Here is a 16,018-nt window from a genome sequence, read left to right as displayed (position 1 = left end):
TACAAGAGGTCCAAGAGGTCCTCACGTGAAGAACCTGAGATGCATTCCTACTGCGCACCTCCTAATCACATAGCATTGGGCAGGGTCCTGAAAAGGAAACATAAGATTCAGACATGGATCCTAATTTCCCTGAATACGTGACCTATTGGAATAAATGGTAAGGCAAAGCAGAGAATGATAGGTGCCAAGTGTGTGATGCGGAAAATGGTTTTTATAGGAATTAGATTACAGTAGAGATCATTTTGTGGGCTAAAGTAACTGGAATGCATATATTAAAAAGATTTTAAGAAAAATCTTCATGCTTTCATTTTAAATGAAATAAAGAAGGCCGCCTTCACAATTCATTTAGAGTCCCAAAGTGAAATTACATTTGTTAGATGATTGGGTTTTTTTGGCTTAAATTTTTCTGGTTGAAGTTTACTAGTAAACTTACTAGTAAACTTAACTTACCTAGTAAGTTGGAATAAAATGTTTCAAATGGTATGTGTAAATTTAATAGTATTGCATGAGCAGAACATGAACTCAAAAACTGATTTGTTAAGTAAAAAAAAAAAATCAATTCCAGTTGGCAGTGCATGTAACTGTGGGAGACACCGCAGTGTAGAAACAACCTAAGGTTTTCATTCATAAAAGATCAGGAAAGTTATCAGATCTATACGGCTATTCTCAGGGGTCAGGGCAGTCAACACTGGCTTAGACAAACTTCAAAGATGGAAATAAGTAGTCCTGATTCATCTTAAGTTCCCACCATTCATAATGCCCTGCAAGCATGCGAGGGCTGTAATTCTTTGCCCAGCACTCTCTGGTGGACAGGAAGGACTGTAGTGTTTTCTGTTGGAACCGAGAAGCAGGACGTGGGCTTCACTGGTTCGTTCTGATAAGACTGGAGGCCGCCTATTGTTTGCCAGGTCCTGGAAACAGAGGTGAATTAAGCCACAGTCCCAGTGGTAGCCCATCAGAATTTCAGTGTTACGAGGAAAGTATAATAACAAAAGTCGGGAGTATGGTATGAGAGGACAGAGAAAGGCACCCAGCTCTCTCTCACGCAAAATGTTAAAACAATTAATTAATTAAAAATAGAATAAAAAGAAAGGGAAAAAAATTAAAAACACACAAACTTTCACAACATGACAATTTAATCTGCAAACATAACATAACTACACACATGGAGGTGGAGGGCAGGATAGAGAAGAGTTTGGCCCCGTGGTCAAGACCGGAAAGCTTGTGCCAAGCAAAGGGAACAACAGGACAAAGGCAGCCAGCCTAGCCCCAGGGCTCATGGCACGTTGGCAACTCCCAGAGAGTTGAGTATGGGTGAAAAATCAGGTTCCGCTGAGGCAGCAGTCAGAGAAGAAGCTGGAGAAAAAGGCAGATGATGGACCCTGCACGCCACAGTGAGGTATGTGGATTGTTATTGTGGCGATGAGATAATGGAGCTTCAAAACTATGATCTGGAGTCCTAGTTAACTGACTTTCCAGAAGCCAAGCTTTTATAGTATCATTTATATAGTCGCACGTGTTTTAACTATTTCCATGTCCATTCTGTTCTCTCTCTATATGCCATCACGCTTCGTGACATCAATCTTCCCATCAACCCCCCACATGTTAAGGAGGTACAACTTTTTTTTTTAATTCGACTAAGCTAAACATAGGAAAGCGAATCCACAATTCCTTCTCTCACCAAATGAACAAGGTCTTTAGTAGCCAAATAAGAACATCTTTTTTTATTCCTTAAGAATTCATTTTTTTCAAAAAGGTAAATAGATTTATATTTGTTTGTTTCTAAAATCTAGTTCTTAAGTAGAAATACTGTGATTTTTTGATAAAGTTTGTAATAACATCTACCTAAACTATTATTTAATTTTAAATTTCATCAGTATTTGAGAATATTAATCTTCCTGACTTTCCTTCCGTCCCAACAAAAAATGACCTTGAAAATCATATATCACTGCTTGATTAAACATCAGATTGTATTCAAAGAACTGCTCTTGGCAATGTGAACAATTCTTGAGATTTTAATAAAAACAGCAGATGGGGCTTTGGCTTTAAAAAATTAAAATTTTTATTTTGGAAAAAAGCCAAGGATGTTTTACAGCCCTAAAATCCTCTGCCTGTTTAAATGAAAAACAAAGTTCAAAACTAATCAGTGATTAAAACACATAATAAAGCACAATCTGTGATCCCAAACTGCCCCCTGAATCTTAATAAAAACATAAATCAGTTTTATCAGATACGTTTAACCTGTTGATAATTGACAGGGTCGTGCAATTTATGTAAATAATTTGGAAACCTATGTATTGGGTTAAAGAATTACAAATTAGTAGTTGATAGCTGGTCACAGGGATGCGGAGCAAGGCATAGGGAATGCAGTTGGCATTAATATGATGGCTAGGTGGAGGGCCAGCGGAGGGAGGGAGCATCTGGGGGGATTGTTTTATGAACTATACAGATGTCTAACCAATGTACTGTATACTTGAAACTAATTAAAATAAATAAATTAATTTTTAAACACCTATGTGTTGGAAGTACTGTGAGAGCCATTAAAATAATAGATGCTTAGAAACTTTTTTTAAAAGAAAAAAAGCATAGATTCTCTTAATCTAAATGAGTAATCATCACATCAATTATTTCCTTTTATCTATGAAACATAATCCTATCTCATTCACCTACTGAGTTTGTCTATAGGACATCACTCGAGAAAAATATCTGCCAGCTAACATCAGGAAAATATTGACTTGCTGTACCTTCTGTGAGGTTAATCCAATTTTAGTTATAAAAATAAACATTGAAAAAGTAAAAAGTTTACTGACTGAGCAAAAACATGTTTAATTTGTTCTGTTCCTCGTAATAGAGAATGCAAGGCCGGTAGTTCAAGGGCATGTAAGAAACAAGTTTGCTAGATTATTATTAGAATAAAACCATCAAAAGAACAGTCTGTCTAACCTGATTTTGACATCAGGAGAATCAGGAACATCTGACACTGCCTACTCTATCAAAATAAAAACAGGCACAAAATATTTAATTATTATTGTAAAGCCTCATTTATTTTGAAGTTGTAAAAAATGTACAAATTAAAAGAGGCAGAAAGTATATAAAGTGAGCTCAAAACAGTCCGGTCAGCCTTGTTCTCTTTTTATTCCTTCAGCTCACTATCCAGCAGATAATTAAGTCAACAGTAACATAACAGGAAAGGAAGACTAAGTACGGGTCCTTCATGGAGTCCCTGTGCTAGTCTGAAACTTTCAAATGCCCTTTCGAGTTTTAAAACCATTCCAACAATGCAAATTATTGTTTTAACTTCATTTTAATCAAAATCTTCCAAAATCATTAAAAGCAAAAAGCACATTACTTACTCTATTTGTAATGTATGTCCTTCTTAAATGACATGCAAAAAATAGTTTTGCGCCTTCTCTCAATTTGGAAATTACGATTATGAACATTTCAAAGACAAATGGTATATTTTTAAATCACTGGTCCCCAAACTTTTTGGCACCAGAGACCTGTGCTCCTATGAAAATCTAATACCTGATGATCTGAGGTGGAGCCGAGGCGGTGATGCCAGCGCTGGGGAGCGGCTGCAATTACAGATGTAGCTTAGCTCACTGGCCTGCTGCTCACCTCCTGCTGTGCGGCCCAGTTCCTAACAGGTCACAGCCTGGGTGTCGGGGACCCGTTTTAAAGGAGAGTACTACATTTTAATCTATTTACAATGTTTGTTTAATACCACACAGGCCTCCATAAGAGTACTTCGTATATTGCTTTCTTCTGAAAGGTTTGATGAATACTCATGAACCCCATATGAGGCTCAAATCATTTATTTACCTAAAAAAAAAAATAACTGTTAACATTCTCTCTCACTTGGCAAGGCAAACACCTGGCAATATTTAAGCTCTCTGATTTACAGCTCTCTCCTTATTTCCAGACTTACTAAAAATCCTCTTGGGCTAAAAGCTTCGCTGGCCAGGCGTTCTCCTAATCAGACCGCTTTCCCTCCTTTGCTGTGCCCTATCCAGTTAACAGACCTTTCTGCACCTCCCATCTCTAACCAGCTGCTTTCGTGGGTGTGACTGTCTGGCCAGTGTCCCTTCCTTTCTTCCTCACTGTGACAGGCACCTCTCTCTAAAACCAAGATCTTCTGGAGCAGAGTCAGCCGACTCTTTACTCGAGACATAACGTCCCATCCATCACAGTGTTTTCAAGCACTTGTGACTCTGCTGACTTCTTGGCTCCCTTTCTAAGTCCCTGGTTCCCCTCGCTTCCTTTACTTTGCTCATTCTTCTGGTCAATATTGGTCATTTCCATTTAAGCTCCAAGTCTTAATGAGTACACTGAATTAGTTCTACAAGGCTACCCATCCACAGACAAAAAAGTATTGGAAATTAGTTTTCATAAGAAGGTACAGAATGCCTAGTGGATAAAGCTAATTTTATATCACTACAGGTAGATATGCAGCAAATTTTCTAATCTATGGCAACAACTAAGCAATAGTAATTATTCTCTAAACTATAGGTTGCAGCTAAACCTTTACCTGAGATACTTGCAATTCGGGATCTGGTTCCTGGAAAGCATTAAGAAGGTAGTAAACATTTTTAAGAAATACAGTTTCTAAAATAAAAAGTCTTAATGACCAAACAAGTATTTGTAGGTGGACTCAAACTCACTCAATAAAAATCCTCAAACTCACTCAATAAAAATCCAAATACATTAACTTTAATCTATCTTTACAAGTGCTCTCAGGAGTGATGTAAAGCTAATATACTCTGAAAAGTACTACATTTTCTATGATCAGAAAATTCTAATTACTCTAACCTCATTTAGACACAAAGAAGATGTCTTAACTGCATGTTTAATGAAGAGACAATACCCCCCCAAATTAAAAATAATTTGACAATTGTGCAAGAAAACATTTCTTTATATTCAAAATAAGTTCATGGTGCTTAAAACTTTCAGACTTTAATCACTTGGGGAGGAGACGGAAAATCCACATCCTATAAACCCCCTATTTCATATCAATATAATGGGATTAGTGGCTGAAGATAAAAAATTAATTCTGACTACAATGTCCTCTGAGAAATTTATAAAGACAATGTAATATATATTAGTGCTAGGTGCTGATAAACTCAGATAATTCTGTCCACATTAAACAGAAATGCATTGATAAAAAGTCAGACCTATAACAAACTTATTTATACAACATCTATACTTAATGTCTACAGTCGGCAGCCTCTACTGAACACTTAATCAGCAGCATGTTTCATTGGAGAAGCTACTAAGAAACAGAAAAAGGAAAGCTTTCCTTGCTTTCTACAGCTCCAAAATCCAAAAAGAATACTCTAAATATTTTTTTTAAGAATATATTATTGTGTGCAAGCAATGTGTAAACCATCTGGTCACCACGCAAAGATAAGCAATTTCTTCAGCATGGCACATGGCAGAAACATGAGGAAAAAAAGCTAAGCTGGGCTAGAAAGTGAAGGCCCTAGAGGGTGAGATTTAGAGAATAATTGTCAATAAGCTGAACCAAACACAAAACAGCAACTATAAGAATACATAGCAATGGAAGGTTTTCAATTCCAGTGTGCATAAGAAAGATCTAGATAAAGTACAGATTTCTCACAGTCCATACTTAGAGAACTACATGGATACAGGCAATGAGATGAGAACAGAAGTAATCCCTTTTTTCTTCTATTTACTTGTATACATGTCTATATGAACCATTATCTCATTTGAGTCTCAAAACCACCATCTGAGGAAGGCAGGTAAGTGTTATTATCCACTTTACAGATAATGAAACAAATTCAGCGATGTCATGTAATTCGCTTAAGGTTACACAAAGAAGCCAGAGGTCTTCCTTCTTGCCAGTGCATCTTGGAGATAAAAAATGAGCTGGAAATAATAAAGAAGGGTAAAGTGTAGGACAGATACAAGATAAGTTCTTGTATAGAAAGTATAGAAAGGGAAAAAGAATTTACCAGAGGTGATTGTAGACAATGCTTGGGGGAAAAAACAAAACAAAACAAAACAACTAGAGGAGACAGAAGCCACCGATTGTATAAGTAAAAGCTGGACGCTTGTTATTCTGCCCAGGGCAGGAAGATTCTTCCAGTGGCCCGAACTCAAACTGGCAGCTCAACCTCAGAGTGTCTGTTCACTTGACGAAGGCCTTCATGCTCTATCTCGTCCTGCTGGCCCTTGGGAGTACACTTACAATTTACCATACAGGAAAAGAGCATGTAGGAAAATTATGTAAAATAAGAAAATCAGAGAAGAAAAGGAGAGGCCTGGAGGATGGGAAGATGTAGAGGCAGGTGAGCTTGTGTGGATGGAAGATGGAGACAAGGCCTAAACGAGAGTGAGGCAGAGAACACATCAATCCCACGGCATTCTCCTGGCATCCCTGGCCCTCTGCTAGGCGCCGAAAATATTCTATGGGAGAAAGCACATAATTCAATGAATTACAATACAATCTGTTAAAAACTATACCCAAGTTATGGACCAGTTACAGATGACTTAGATGGAAGGGAGAAAAGCAGAACACACGAGAGATAAGGGAGTTGGAGAAAAAGGAAAGAGATTATTCTGGAAATTACTGAGTGCCACTGATCTATGAACTATATTCAACACCATTTTATCATCAGTTTCACTAAATACTTTCCTCACAGGTGCTTTCCAGATCACCAACAATCCTTTCAGAAAAATATAAATGACAGAATCTTACATGTGAAATCTCTCCAGCTATATAGAGATGAGAGCAGCTAACATTTTTTCATCACTTACGATGTATTAATAAATTTAATCCTCACAACAACCGTGTGAGGTAGATATATTATCATCCCCATTTAACAGATGTGAAAACTCAGACAGTTTCTGAACCTAGACACTCTGGGTCAACAGCATGTAGGATGGGAGATCACCACAAGGCTGGAAAGCAGACTACTGTAGGGTGTGTGGAGATCAAAGCCAGGTGTGGCTGGTCTGGAGGTCCATCAGAAGCAGCAGGACTATGACGAAAAAGAATCAGGATGTTTTAATTTAGAGATAAGTCAAAATTTTTAAAATCACTAAGACCTACATTGCTGGATCTCTCTCTCAATTATAGTTTTGTGATCTAAATTAATCTACTCATATAGGGAACCACAAGTTAGGTTCACATGGTGTAGCAAATTATTTCCATGAGTATCAAGGCAGTTGAGCAGAAAGCAACAGGCCTCGCCCCAGAGTGAGAGGAACTGGGCATGACCTCGGGGAGCCCCTTAGCTACATGACCTTGAACAAATCATGCAAGCTTCATTACCTAGTCCTCCTCTCAAACTGGAGTAGTAGTGCCTACTTTATAGGATATTTTTTAAAAAATAAAACCTTGCACTTTTAAGAATATTTAATAATTTCAGAGTTCTTTCACCTCTACTATCATAATGAGGTGTAAGGTGGCAGCACCTGCAACAAGGAATTTCTCTATCAAATTACAAGAGTTTCCCTATCAAAACATTTACATAATGAAGAGAAAAGCACCAAACTCTCTATTATTTCCTTCTTCCGAACTCAGAGGTAACTCCCAGTTATGGCGCATCAAATGTAATACTTCCCCTTGAATCTCCTTCAAAGGGAGAGAACGTGGAAAGTAGAGAGGCACCGCCTAGAACCAGCAAATACTCACTAGCATCAACTTCAATTCACATCAGTTTGCTTGCTTGCTTCCTTCCCCCTACGGTAAGGCTTTCTCTTAGGTCGCTGCTATTACCTCGGGGAAGTAAACCTCCAGATAATTCTGAATGTGACTTCTTAATTGCCACCAATACTCACTCTGGCTAATGTATCTACCCAGCTTTGCTCTTAAACTACTGAGTCATTATTCAGAATTAGGAATATCAAGAAGGAAAAAAAAATATATATATATATGTATATGTAAGAGAACAGAGAATTGGATGGATTTCAGGAGGTTCGGTAGACCCAGTGACCACGTAGTCAAGTGGGAATGTAATCTGTACAATTCAGCAGGACTACAGATTCATAAAATTAACTGCTCCACAGAGTATAGAATCAAAAGACTAAGTCTAGCTAAGTCTCCATGGCCCCAAAGAGGAAATAAATTAGATAATCACACAGAAAGATGTGTTTTGGCTTGGATCACCAGATCGTTGTCTCAACCAACTACTAACAGATAGCTCATTGGGGAGCCCTGGTTCTCTCACTTTGATCTAAGCCAGGGGCATTCGGCCTTTCCTCCACCTTTAAACCACTCACAATAACAACCCCTTCCTCTCTGTAACCTCTCATTATAAGCAGAGATTGGGGGTGAGAGAGGAGAAGGTGAATTATGCCCACTCTGATATATGGTTAATGCTCCCACTTCCTGAATCGCTAATTTTAATAATTTGAAAATCTATCAGAAATTTACCCCATTAATAAAAGCATATTGTCTTGGGGTGGGGGGAGACCCACTGCCTGAAAACCTCCATGTTTTATGAACTTTTAAATTATAATGGAGCTAAAAAAAAAATCGGGACTGGGTTTAAAGCCATGAATCTGACATATGGAACACAAAGAACAGTAATCAGATTAAGCAACTAATCAGGATGACCGACATGAGCTGTAAAAGCAAGCCCTCCTCTAGGTCAGACTGTTCTGTGGAATATCATTGCGCATTTCTCCCTTTTATCTCTTATAACTTTTAACCACTTTTTTCAGCCACGATTTAAAGAACATTTTGAAAAAAGACAACACCTCATTAGGAATGACTTGTTCTTACTGTAGTTTATCAAACGGGGAAACTATGATAAGTTAACCAGTTATCCTTCTTTTGTTCTTAACTGATCAGAATCTTAATGTACTTCATGCTTACAAGACCCTGCCCTCTGCTTCTCATCATTCTGCATCCAGGAAAAGCAGTTCAGAACCCATCTTCTTCAAGAACCCTTCCCCATTACCAAAGGTCCTGTTATTGCACTCAGCCTACATTTCAGTCCTTTTGTATCTAAAGAGAAATTTATTGCTCTAAGGAAACAAGCTATTCCACAATGGATCATAATTCTCTGGCCAATCTGATTACCCCAATTTGGGCGAGAATCAAAATTAAATAAAATCCAGATGTCCTAATAGAAAGCACAGGTCTAATTAAATATTTTCGAGGATAGTATACCAAAATGGTATCTCTTAGTGGAAAAATAAATGTAGAAGTAGTCTTAGAGGTGGGCTTCATTCCAAAGGCTGATGTAGCAAGACTGAAATGTTATCTTTTTTAAGCTACTTGGACCAACTTATAAAAAGAATAACAAATAACAAATTACTTTAGAGAGAGGGTCTCTTCATCTAGGAGAAAAATAAGCAGAACCAAAAGTGAAAAATAACATGAAAAACGAAAGCTATTTTTTGTTTTGGGGAAAAAAAAGGAAGAGTGAAAATGAATCCATTTGGCACTCAGAAGCAATATTTTATTTTCCTTGCTCTTCTCTGTGCCCAGGTACTGCTTCCAAGTCACTCATTTGTACTACAATCAGTTTGGTGGCACAGAAATGGTAATTCAAATAGCTATAGAGAAAAAGTCCTCTACTTTAAAATGTAGATCTCGCAAAAAAAAAAAAAAAAGGAAGAAAGAAAGAAAAGAAAGAAAGAAAGAAAAAAAAGAAAAGAAAAAAAAAAGCCCAGGAGGCTAAAAGAGCATGTGAAGATAAACCAGCTAACTGCAGGGCTGAGGGCCATTTGCTTATGCGCTCATCACATCTCATTTATTTCTTCATAGATTGTAGTCTCTCCATCATTTAACTCCCTCCACTGAAAAAATGAAAGCTCCATAAGAAATACATAATGAAGAGAAAAGCACCAGAGGATAATTACTATCAGAAACTCTCCTGAAGGAATCCAGGCAGGAAAAAAAACTGACCCTCAAAATGAGAAATGAATTAAGAATTCCATAATGCAATTATATTTATTTGAAAAAATAAATGTACACTTAAGAACCTATGGGGCTGAGAATTAAGGATGAGGGGTAGGGGCTAGAGGGACAAAGATCATTGGGTAATGAGGATGATCATAAAGATCATGAATAACGCCATCAAAATGCATATGAATATGATCAATGCACTTATTCAGCAAATACACAATAGCCTTTGTGTGCCAGACTGTGCAAGGCCACACAGATCTGCCATCCTGGACTCACGTCCTAAGGAAAGGAAAGAGAATTTTCAAGTTTTTAATCAAAGGAACCTCCTTAAGCTTCCTAAAGCACTCTAACATAAATATTTTTTTTTTAATTTCTTTGGAAAAATCAGACTGGAAAATATTTCCAAAATGAAATAACAATTGGGTTCAAAATATATAATTGGTGCTAAGAAAAGCATACTGTCTAAAAGCATGGTGGTTAAAGGTTGGCTAAAAGAATAACTTGTAAACTTTTCAGCAGCCCTATCCAAGTATCAAAAGCCCAGTTTGGTAAGGAAATACCAAGTTAAACTTCTATTCCTGACGAAATGCTACTCATTGTTCTGGCAATATATACAATTCCCCCTTAAATAAATTACCTCAGCAAAACAAATAAAAAGGATTAGAAAGGAAAAGAATAAGATAAATTTCTCCTAGAGCTCATACCAATTCTCCTGGGCCTATTCTGGTATTTGTAGGAGCTGAACATATCAACCCCTGCTCATAACGATTAAATGTAACAAAAAATAACATTTTAAAAAACATCTATGGTATGAGAATTTAATTATGTATCACATTATGACATTTCAAATTCACAACAAATAGGCCAATGGAATAGGCCAGGACCTAACAAAACCTACTGCCATAATGATCTTAATCACGTCTAAAGGTTAACCAATAATAACAAAAATATTTCTCATTATGAACCCACCTTTTTTTTTCATTATCATTAGCAAAATCACAGTTCTACCAAACATACCTTGTGAACAAGTCTTAATCTTCCAAGAGGGCCAGGAAGGCCTAATGGGAGCTATATAAAAAGCCAAATAAAAATATCAACTCTCTTACCTCATTTAGCAGCTAATTTGGAGATTTTTAATTTGTTTATCCTATTTCTCCTAAGTAAAAAGAGTCAACATCTCTTCTATAACCCCTTCTTAACCATTAATAAAAAGTGCTGCTTTGCCTATGCATTTCCCCAAGAAACATCATCTCCCAGGAAAACAAGGGAAATATTTGTTCCTTTGTTCCCCCCAAAAGGAACCAGTGGTCAAATAAATTTCAGAATATTGGGTTAATCAAAATTGGGCAGATTTCCTTTCTTCGGGACTTCTCAGAACCTTTAATCCAAGTAGACAGATATATCAAAATTCTTTACCATTGGACAAAAATCTTAAAAAAGGCACAATAGATGGGAAAATAGACTGGGAAAAGTTCAGAAACACACGGCTTTGAAAAATTAGGCCACATAAATGCCAAAGAGACAGCAGATACAAAGGGAATGGGCTCACCAGCTTTGTAACTCTGGACAAATTACTTCCCCTTGTGCTTCATTGTGCTCAATCTATAAAATGGGGAAATAGTACCAATTCCTAGAATAGCTGAGGATTAAATGAGATAACATCTAAAACCTCTGAACCAAGCCTGACACAGAGCAAATACTCAATACATATTAGCTATTATTTTTGTTACCTACTTTGCAAGGTTATTCTAAGCATAGAAATACATACAATTTGTAAAACTTATGCCTGGCAAGTAGTAAGCACTCAATAAAAGATCACTGAATTGAATACACATAAAGTCCTAATCACAGTGTCTCGCACAAACTCAGTCTGGATTCACTGGTGCAGTAGTGAATGTCATTATGATTATGTCATTAAAATTACGGGGTCTTACCTATTAATAAAAGCACTGCAGCTTTGCCTATACCAACATTTCCCAATATGACATCTCCCTAGCATGACAGCAACAAAGATATCTGACCCTTGCCGGCTGTCAAAAAAGGAATCAGTTGTCAAATAAGTCTCAGAACTACTGGATTAATCAAAATTAGGCACAATTAAGTTTCTTTTTTTCAGAATTTAGAGCCTTTAGTATGAACTGAATCTCTAAGAAGGGAATATACATTTCCCAAATGCATTTAATGAGATTTTCTCTCACGGAACAGCTCTTGGGACTAGTGTTCTCTGGAACCCAGAATGGAAACCACTCAAACTCAATGGAAAAATAGAAACAGCATGTAAAGTTCTTGCAAACTGTTGTGCCTAGAACAATGTCTGACACATCATAGGTCTGTAATAAATTTTTGCTGTACAAATGTAAAGGAGTCAGTATTTTGTCATGATTCCCAAACCTATTGCATCTGTACTACTGTCCCAAGAAACACACTTGGAAATATGCTTGTCCACAGAAACACAGTCCTATTAACTAACGTGAACGAACACAAGCAGAACATAGCTTAGCATTCCCACTAACACGGATTGTTCTAGAGGAGATGTACTAGCTCTCAGGCTTAAGTGTTCACCTCAGTAGGTTATCCTCCACCCATCTGGTGGGAGCTAAGGCAGAGCTGTAACCGTGTTCACACTCATGCCTCCGCTTATGTATCTGTCCATTTTCCTTTTTTCTAATATCTCCAAGGCAACCTCACCAGAGGAAAAGCTGGGAAATAAGAACTACATAGGTATATTTTGCATTTACTAGAAGCACTGATAAAATGCCATAGCTCTGCTCCTATTCTCCCTTTTTCTCCTTTTTGCCTTTCCGGGAACTGCCTGCCCACTAGACGTCCCTCTCTCACACACACATAGTATGTGACATTTTCGCTCGCTTTATTTAATATTATACTTTAAGAGAACTTAAACTATTACTGGAGTTTAAGTTCTCTTTTAATCAATACCATCATTCCTTCTTTTAACGGAACACTTTTTCCCAACCCTCCCTCTCTCTTAATAAATGTATATTTTTCCCTCCTAGATTCCCATTCTCTAACTTGCATTATTTGCTTCAAGTCGCATTCATGCCCCAGGATCGAAGGCTCTTCATTCTTGAATAAATCTTAAGATGAAATGGAAGGATCACACGTTTGATTGAAAAAGAAAAAGGCAACTATTTTGAACAGCGGTAGGAAGTTACAGATCTTCACGTTTATATATAATTGTTTTAGAAATTAACAACGCACACGCAGCGAGCTTAAGAGCCCATCCATATGCAAGTATAAATTAATTGTCAAAGTTCCGAACCAAAGTAAAAGTCAGGGCTTTAAGTGTTCCTTCAAAGGACACTTAAAGGAAAGGGGCTGCTAAAGTTTTTTTTGTTTTTTTTTGTTGTTGTTGTTGTTGTTTTTAGTGGGGGGAGGGTAATCATGGCACAGCACTTATGGGTCTTGCGGGTTCTCGGGTACGCCGGGGACAGGGGTCTGCGGGCTACAACTCCAGGAGTCTCGCTCTAGGTGCCTGTGCTGATCACATGGTCAACCTCGCCCTGAGCCTGCCACTCAGGAGCCCCCCACCCATGGCCTGGGGATCCCCCAGAGCCTTCTGCTTCATAGCCAGGATCCATGGGCTGATGGGGTCCGGCCGGTACCTGGTCATAAGGGGACTTCTCCAGCATCTGCGTGCACAGATCCGCGCAGAGCTGGAACTTCCTGCGCCTAAAATAGCTCCAGGCCAGTAGCAGCGGCTCCATCTCCCAGCCCATGGTGGCCGAGGGCGGCCCGCGAAGGACCAGGGCCGGACCCAGGGAGGGCGGGGACCGAGGAGAAGGCGGTGTCCAGCTCTGCCCAGCAACGCGCGGCGACAGGGGCCTAAGCAGAGAGGAGCCCGCCTCGCGCCTGAGAACAGGAAAAAGAAAAACCACCGCGAACAGAATTCGGCGATGGGCTCGCCCATGAACTAGGGATTGCCAAAACTTGGTGAAAAGATATGTGTACTTTGAAAAGATACCTATTTCATAAATTTATTCATAAATAAATTATTCATAAATAAGGCGTTGACTTAGACACCTCCGACTGGGGTCCTCCACCCTCCCTCGAGAAAGCGTTGTTGCCTAGCAGCCGGATGCTCTGCTTTCTTTGTCAGTTCCAGAAAAGTCCCGGGAACTCACCCTCCAAAGAGTCGCTTCCCCCTTCACGTATTTTTACCCGTATCAATTACCCTTCCGATTCTAGAAACACAAACAGAGGACCAGCTTTTTCAATACCATACCGCCCCAAAGAACCCAAAGCCTTAAATCCTAAAACTCTCCAATCTATTTCTCGAAGTCCTTCTCACCAAATCTCAATGTCCAAATTGAAAGGGGGCATTGGCGAGTGTTTAGTCCAATCTATTCATTTTACAGATGAGAAACTGAGAAATGTTCAGAAAAGAGAAATTATTTACCTAAGATCGCATGGAGTTAAAAATCTGAGCTGAAATCTGTGACTACAGTCTATAAAATACTGTTAATTTGATGCTGCATAGCGCTTCTGGATTATAAATCGGCGACATTTTCACCAAACAAAATAACGTATGCAAAAAATTTTAAAGGGAGCTTTTTGAAACACCGTCTCCAAGCAATTGCTGTTCCTCAAACGTTTGCTTGTGCAGGGTAATTTCTTTAGGCTCAATTCTGACTTTCCTCTAGAGATTTACACAGATGACAAATATCTTTAACCGTTATGAAAAGAGAAGAGTGGCCGGGCTACATCCAGGTAGACTTCATTTTGGAAGACTAGGGGATCTTTTTTCCCTGCCTCCTTCCTGCCACAGTGGGAGAGGCAGGAGAGGAAAAATTAACTCAATACTGAAGAACTTTCTGGTCAGGACTAAATCCTCTTTATAGATGAAAAAATGAACTGCTAACAGCAAAGATAAATCACTCACAATTTTCTCAAACGATTAGGGTACTATAATGAAGACATATTTAATCCAGATATTTATATCTTTCACAGATATCAAAATGAAAATTACCATTCTAAACTAAGAAATGGTTTATGAGTCGTTTTTTTTCTTCTACTAAGCAGTCTATCATGATTTCTTTTTTGCATCTTGGAAGGAATTAATGATCAGGATTACGATTATTACAATTAGTTATGTTTATTGCAATTAGTCCATTTGTTTTTCCTAGAAGTGCCTCTAGAAATGTAATCTGTTCTAATGTGTCAGCCCATTGTTTCTAGGCCTCAGGTTCTTAGAACTGCATATGCTGGCAATTGGAAATTCGGCTCAATATTTTAGTCTTTTTGTTTTCTGGTACAATGTAAGTGTGTTCTATGTAAGTGATTCTCAACCCTGGCTCCATATTAGACAGATATTTTAATAAATGTTTCATTTAGAATAAATTTAGATTTATGGAAAACTTTCAAAGACAGTACAGAGAGTTTCCCCATACTCTTTATTCAGTTTCCCCTATTGTAACACCTTATTATACATTACCATGATATGTACTCACATCTAAAGGACACACACAACATTGATTATTATTAACTCTACAGTTTATTATGGTTTCAGTAATTTCCCCCTAACATCCTTTTTTCTAGACCAAGATCTCACTTGGGATACCATATTACGTTTGGTCATTATATCTCCTCTGCCTCCTCTTGTCTGTGACAGATTTTCAGACTTCCCTTGTTTAAGATGATCTTGACAGTTTTGAAAAGGGCTAGTCAATTATATTGTAGAATGTCTGAGATTTTAAAAATACATATGCCTAAATCCCATCCATAGAGATTCTGATTTAAATGGTTTGAGGTAAGGCTGGGACATCAGTATATTTTTTAAAAGTTTCCCAGGTAATTCTAATGAGCAGTCAAGGTTGAACAACCACTGTGTTGAGTTTCAAATGGACTGTATATATTGAGATTATTGCCAACTTCCTAGTGAGAAACAATGTTTTTGTAAGAAGGATACATTTTTTTTTTTTGGAAAAAAAGAATTTTTTCAATATATACCTGTTTTAAATGTGAGACAAAAGAGATATTAAAATATTTTAAGAGCATATAATTTCTCTTAGCTTCTTTCAGAAGGTTGTTACTTCTTCCAGAAAAGTCAAATGGATGACAAAAATTGTAGAAAACAGCAAATTGCAGGATATTAATTATATCCAAATGCAGCATAAAATG

The 16,018-nt window shown here is 37.8% G+C and overlaps 1 protein-coding gene across 2 annotated transcripts in view; it reads right to left on the bottom strand.

The window, feature by feature from the left end:
• The window catches only part of TTC8 (tetratricopeptide repeat domain 8), a 41,618-nt gene extending 27,873 nt beyond the window's left edge, over window positions 1-13,745 (bottom strand). Inside the window, exon 1 of one of the 2 annotated variants that reach the window (XM_039883986.1) lies at window positions 13,504-13,745. In XM_039883986.1, the coding sequence (XP_039739920.1) occupies window positions 13,504-13,617 (114 nt within the window). In that variant the 5' untranslated portion in view covers window positions 13,618-13,745. The remainder of the gene's footprint in view (window positions 1-13,503) is intronic. The other variant, XM_039883988.1, reaches the window with a different exon arrangement.
• Window positions 13,746-16,018: the final 2,273 nt, after the last annotated feature.

Source organism: Pteropus medius, unplaced genomic scaffold (assembly GCF_902729225.1).
Source record: "Pteropus medius unplaced genomic scaffold, Ma_sr-lr_union100, whole genome shotgun sequence".
Classification (NCBI taxonomy): domain Eukaryota; kingdom Metazoa; phylum Chordata; class Mammalia; order Chiroptera; family Pteropodidae; genus Pteropus; species Pteropus medius.
This window is presented reverse-complemented; position numbering and strand designations above follow the sequence as displayed.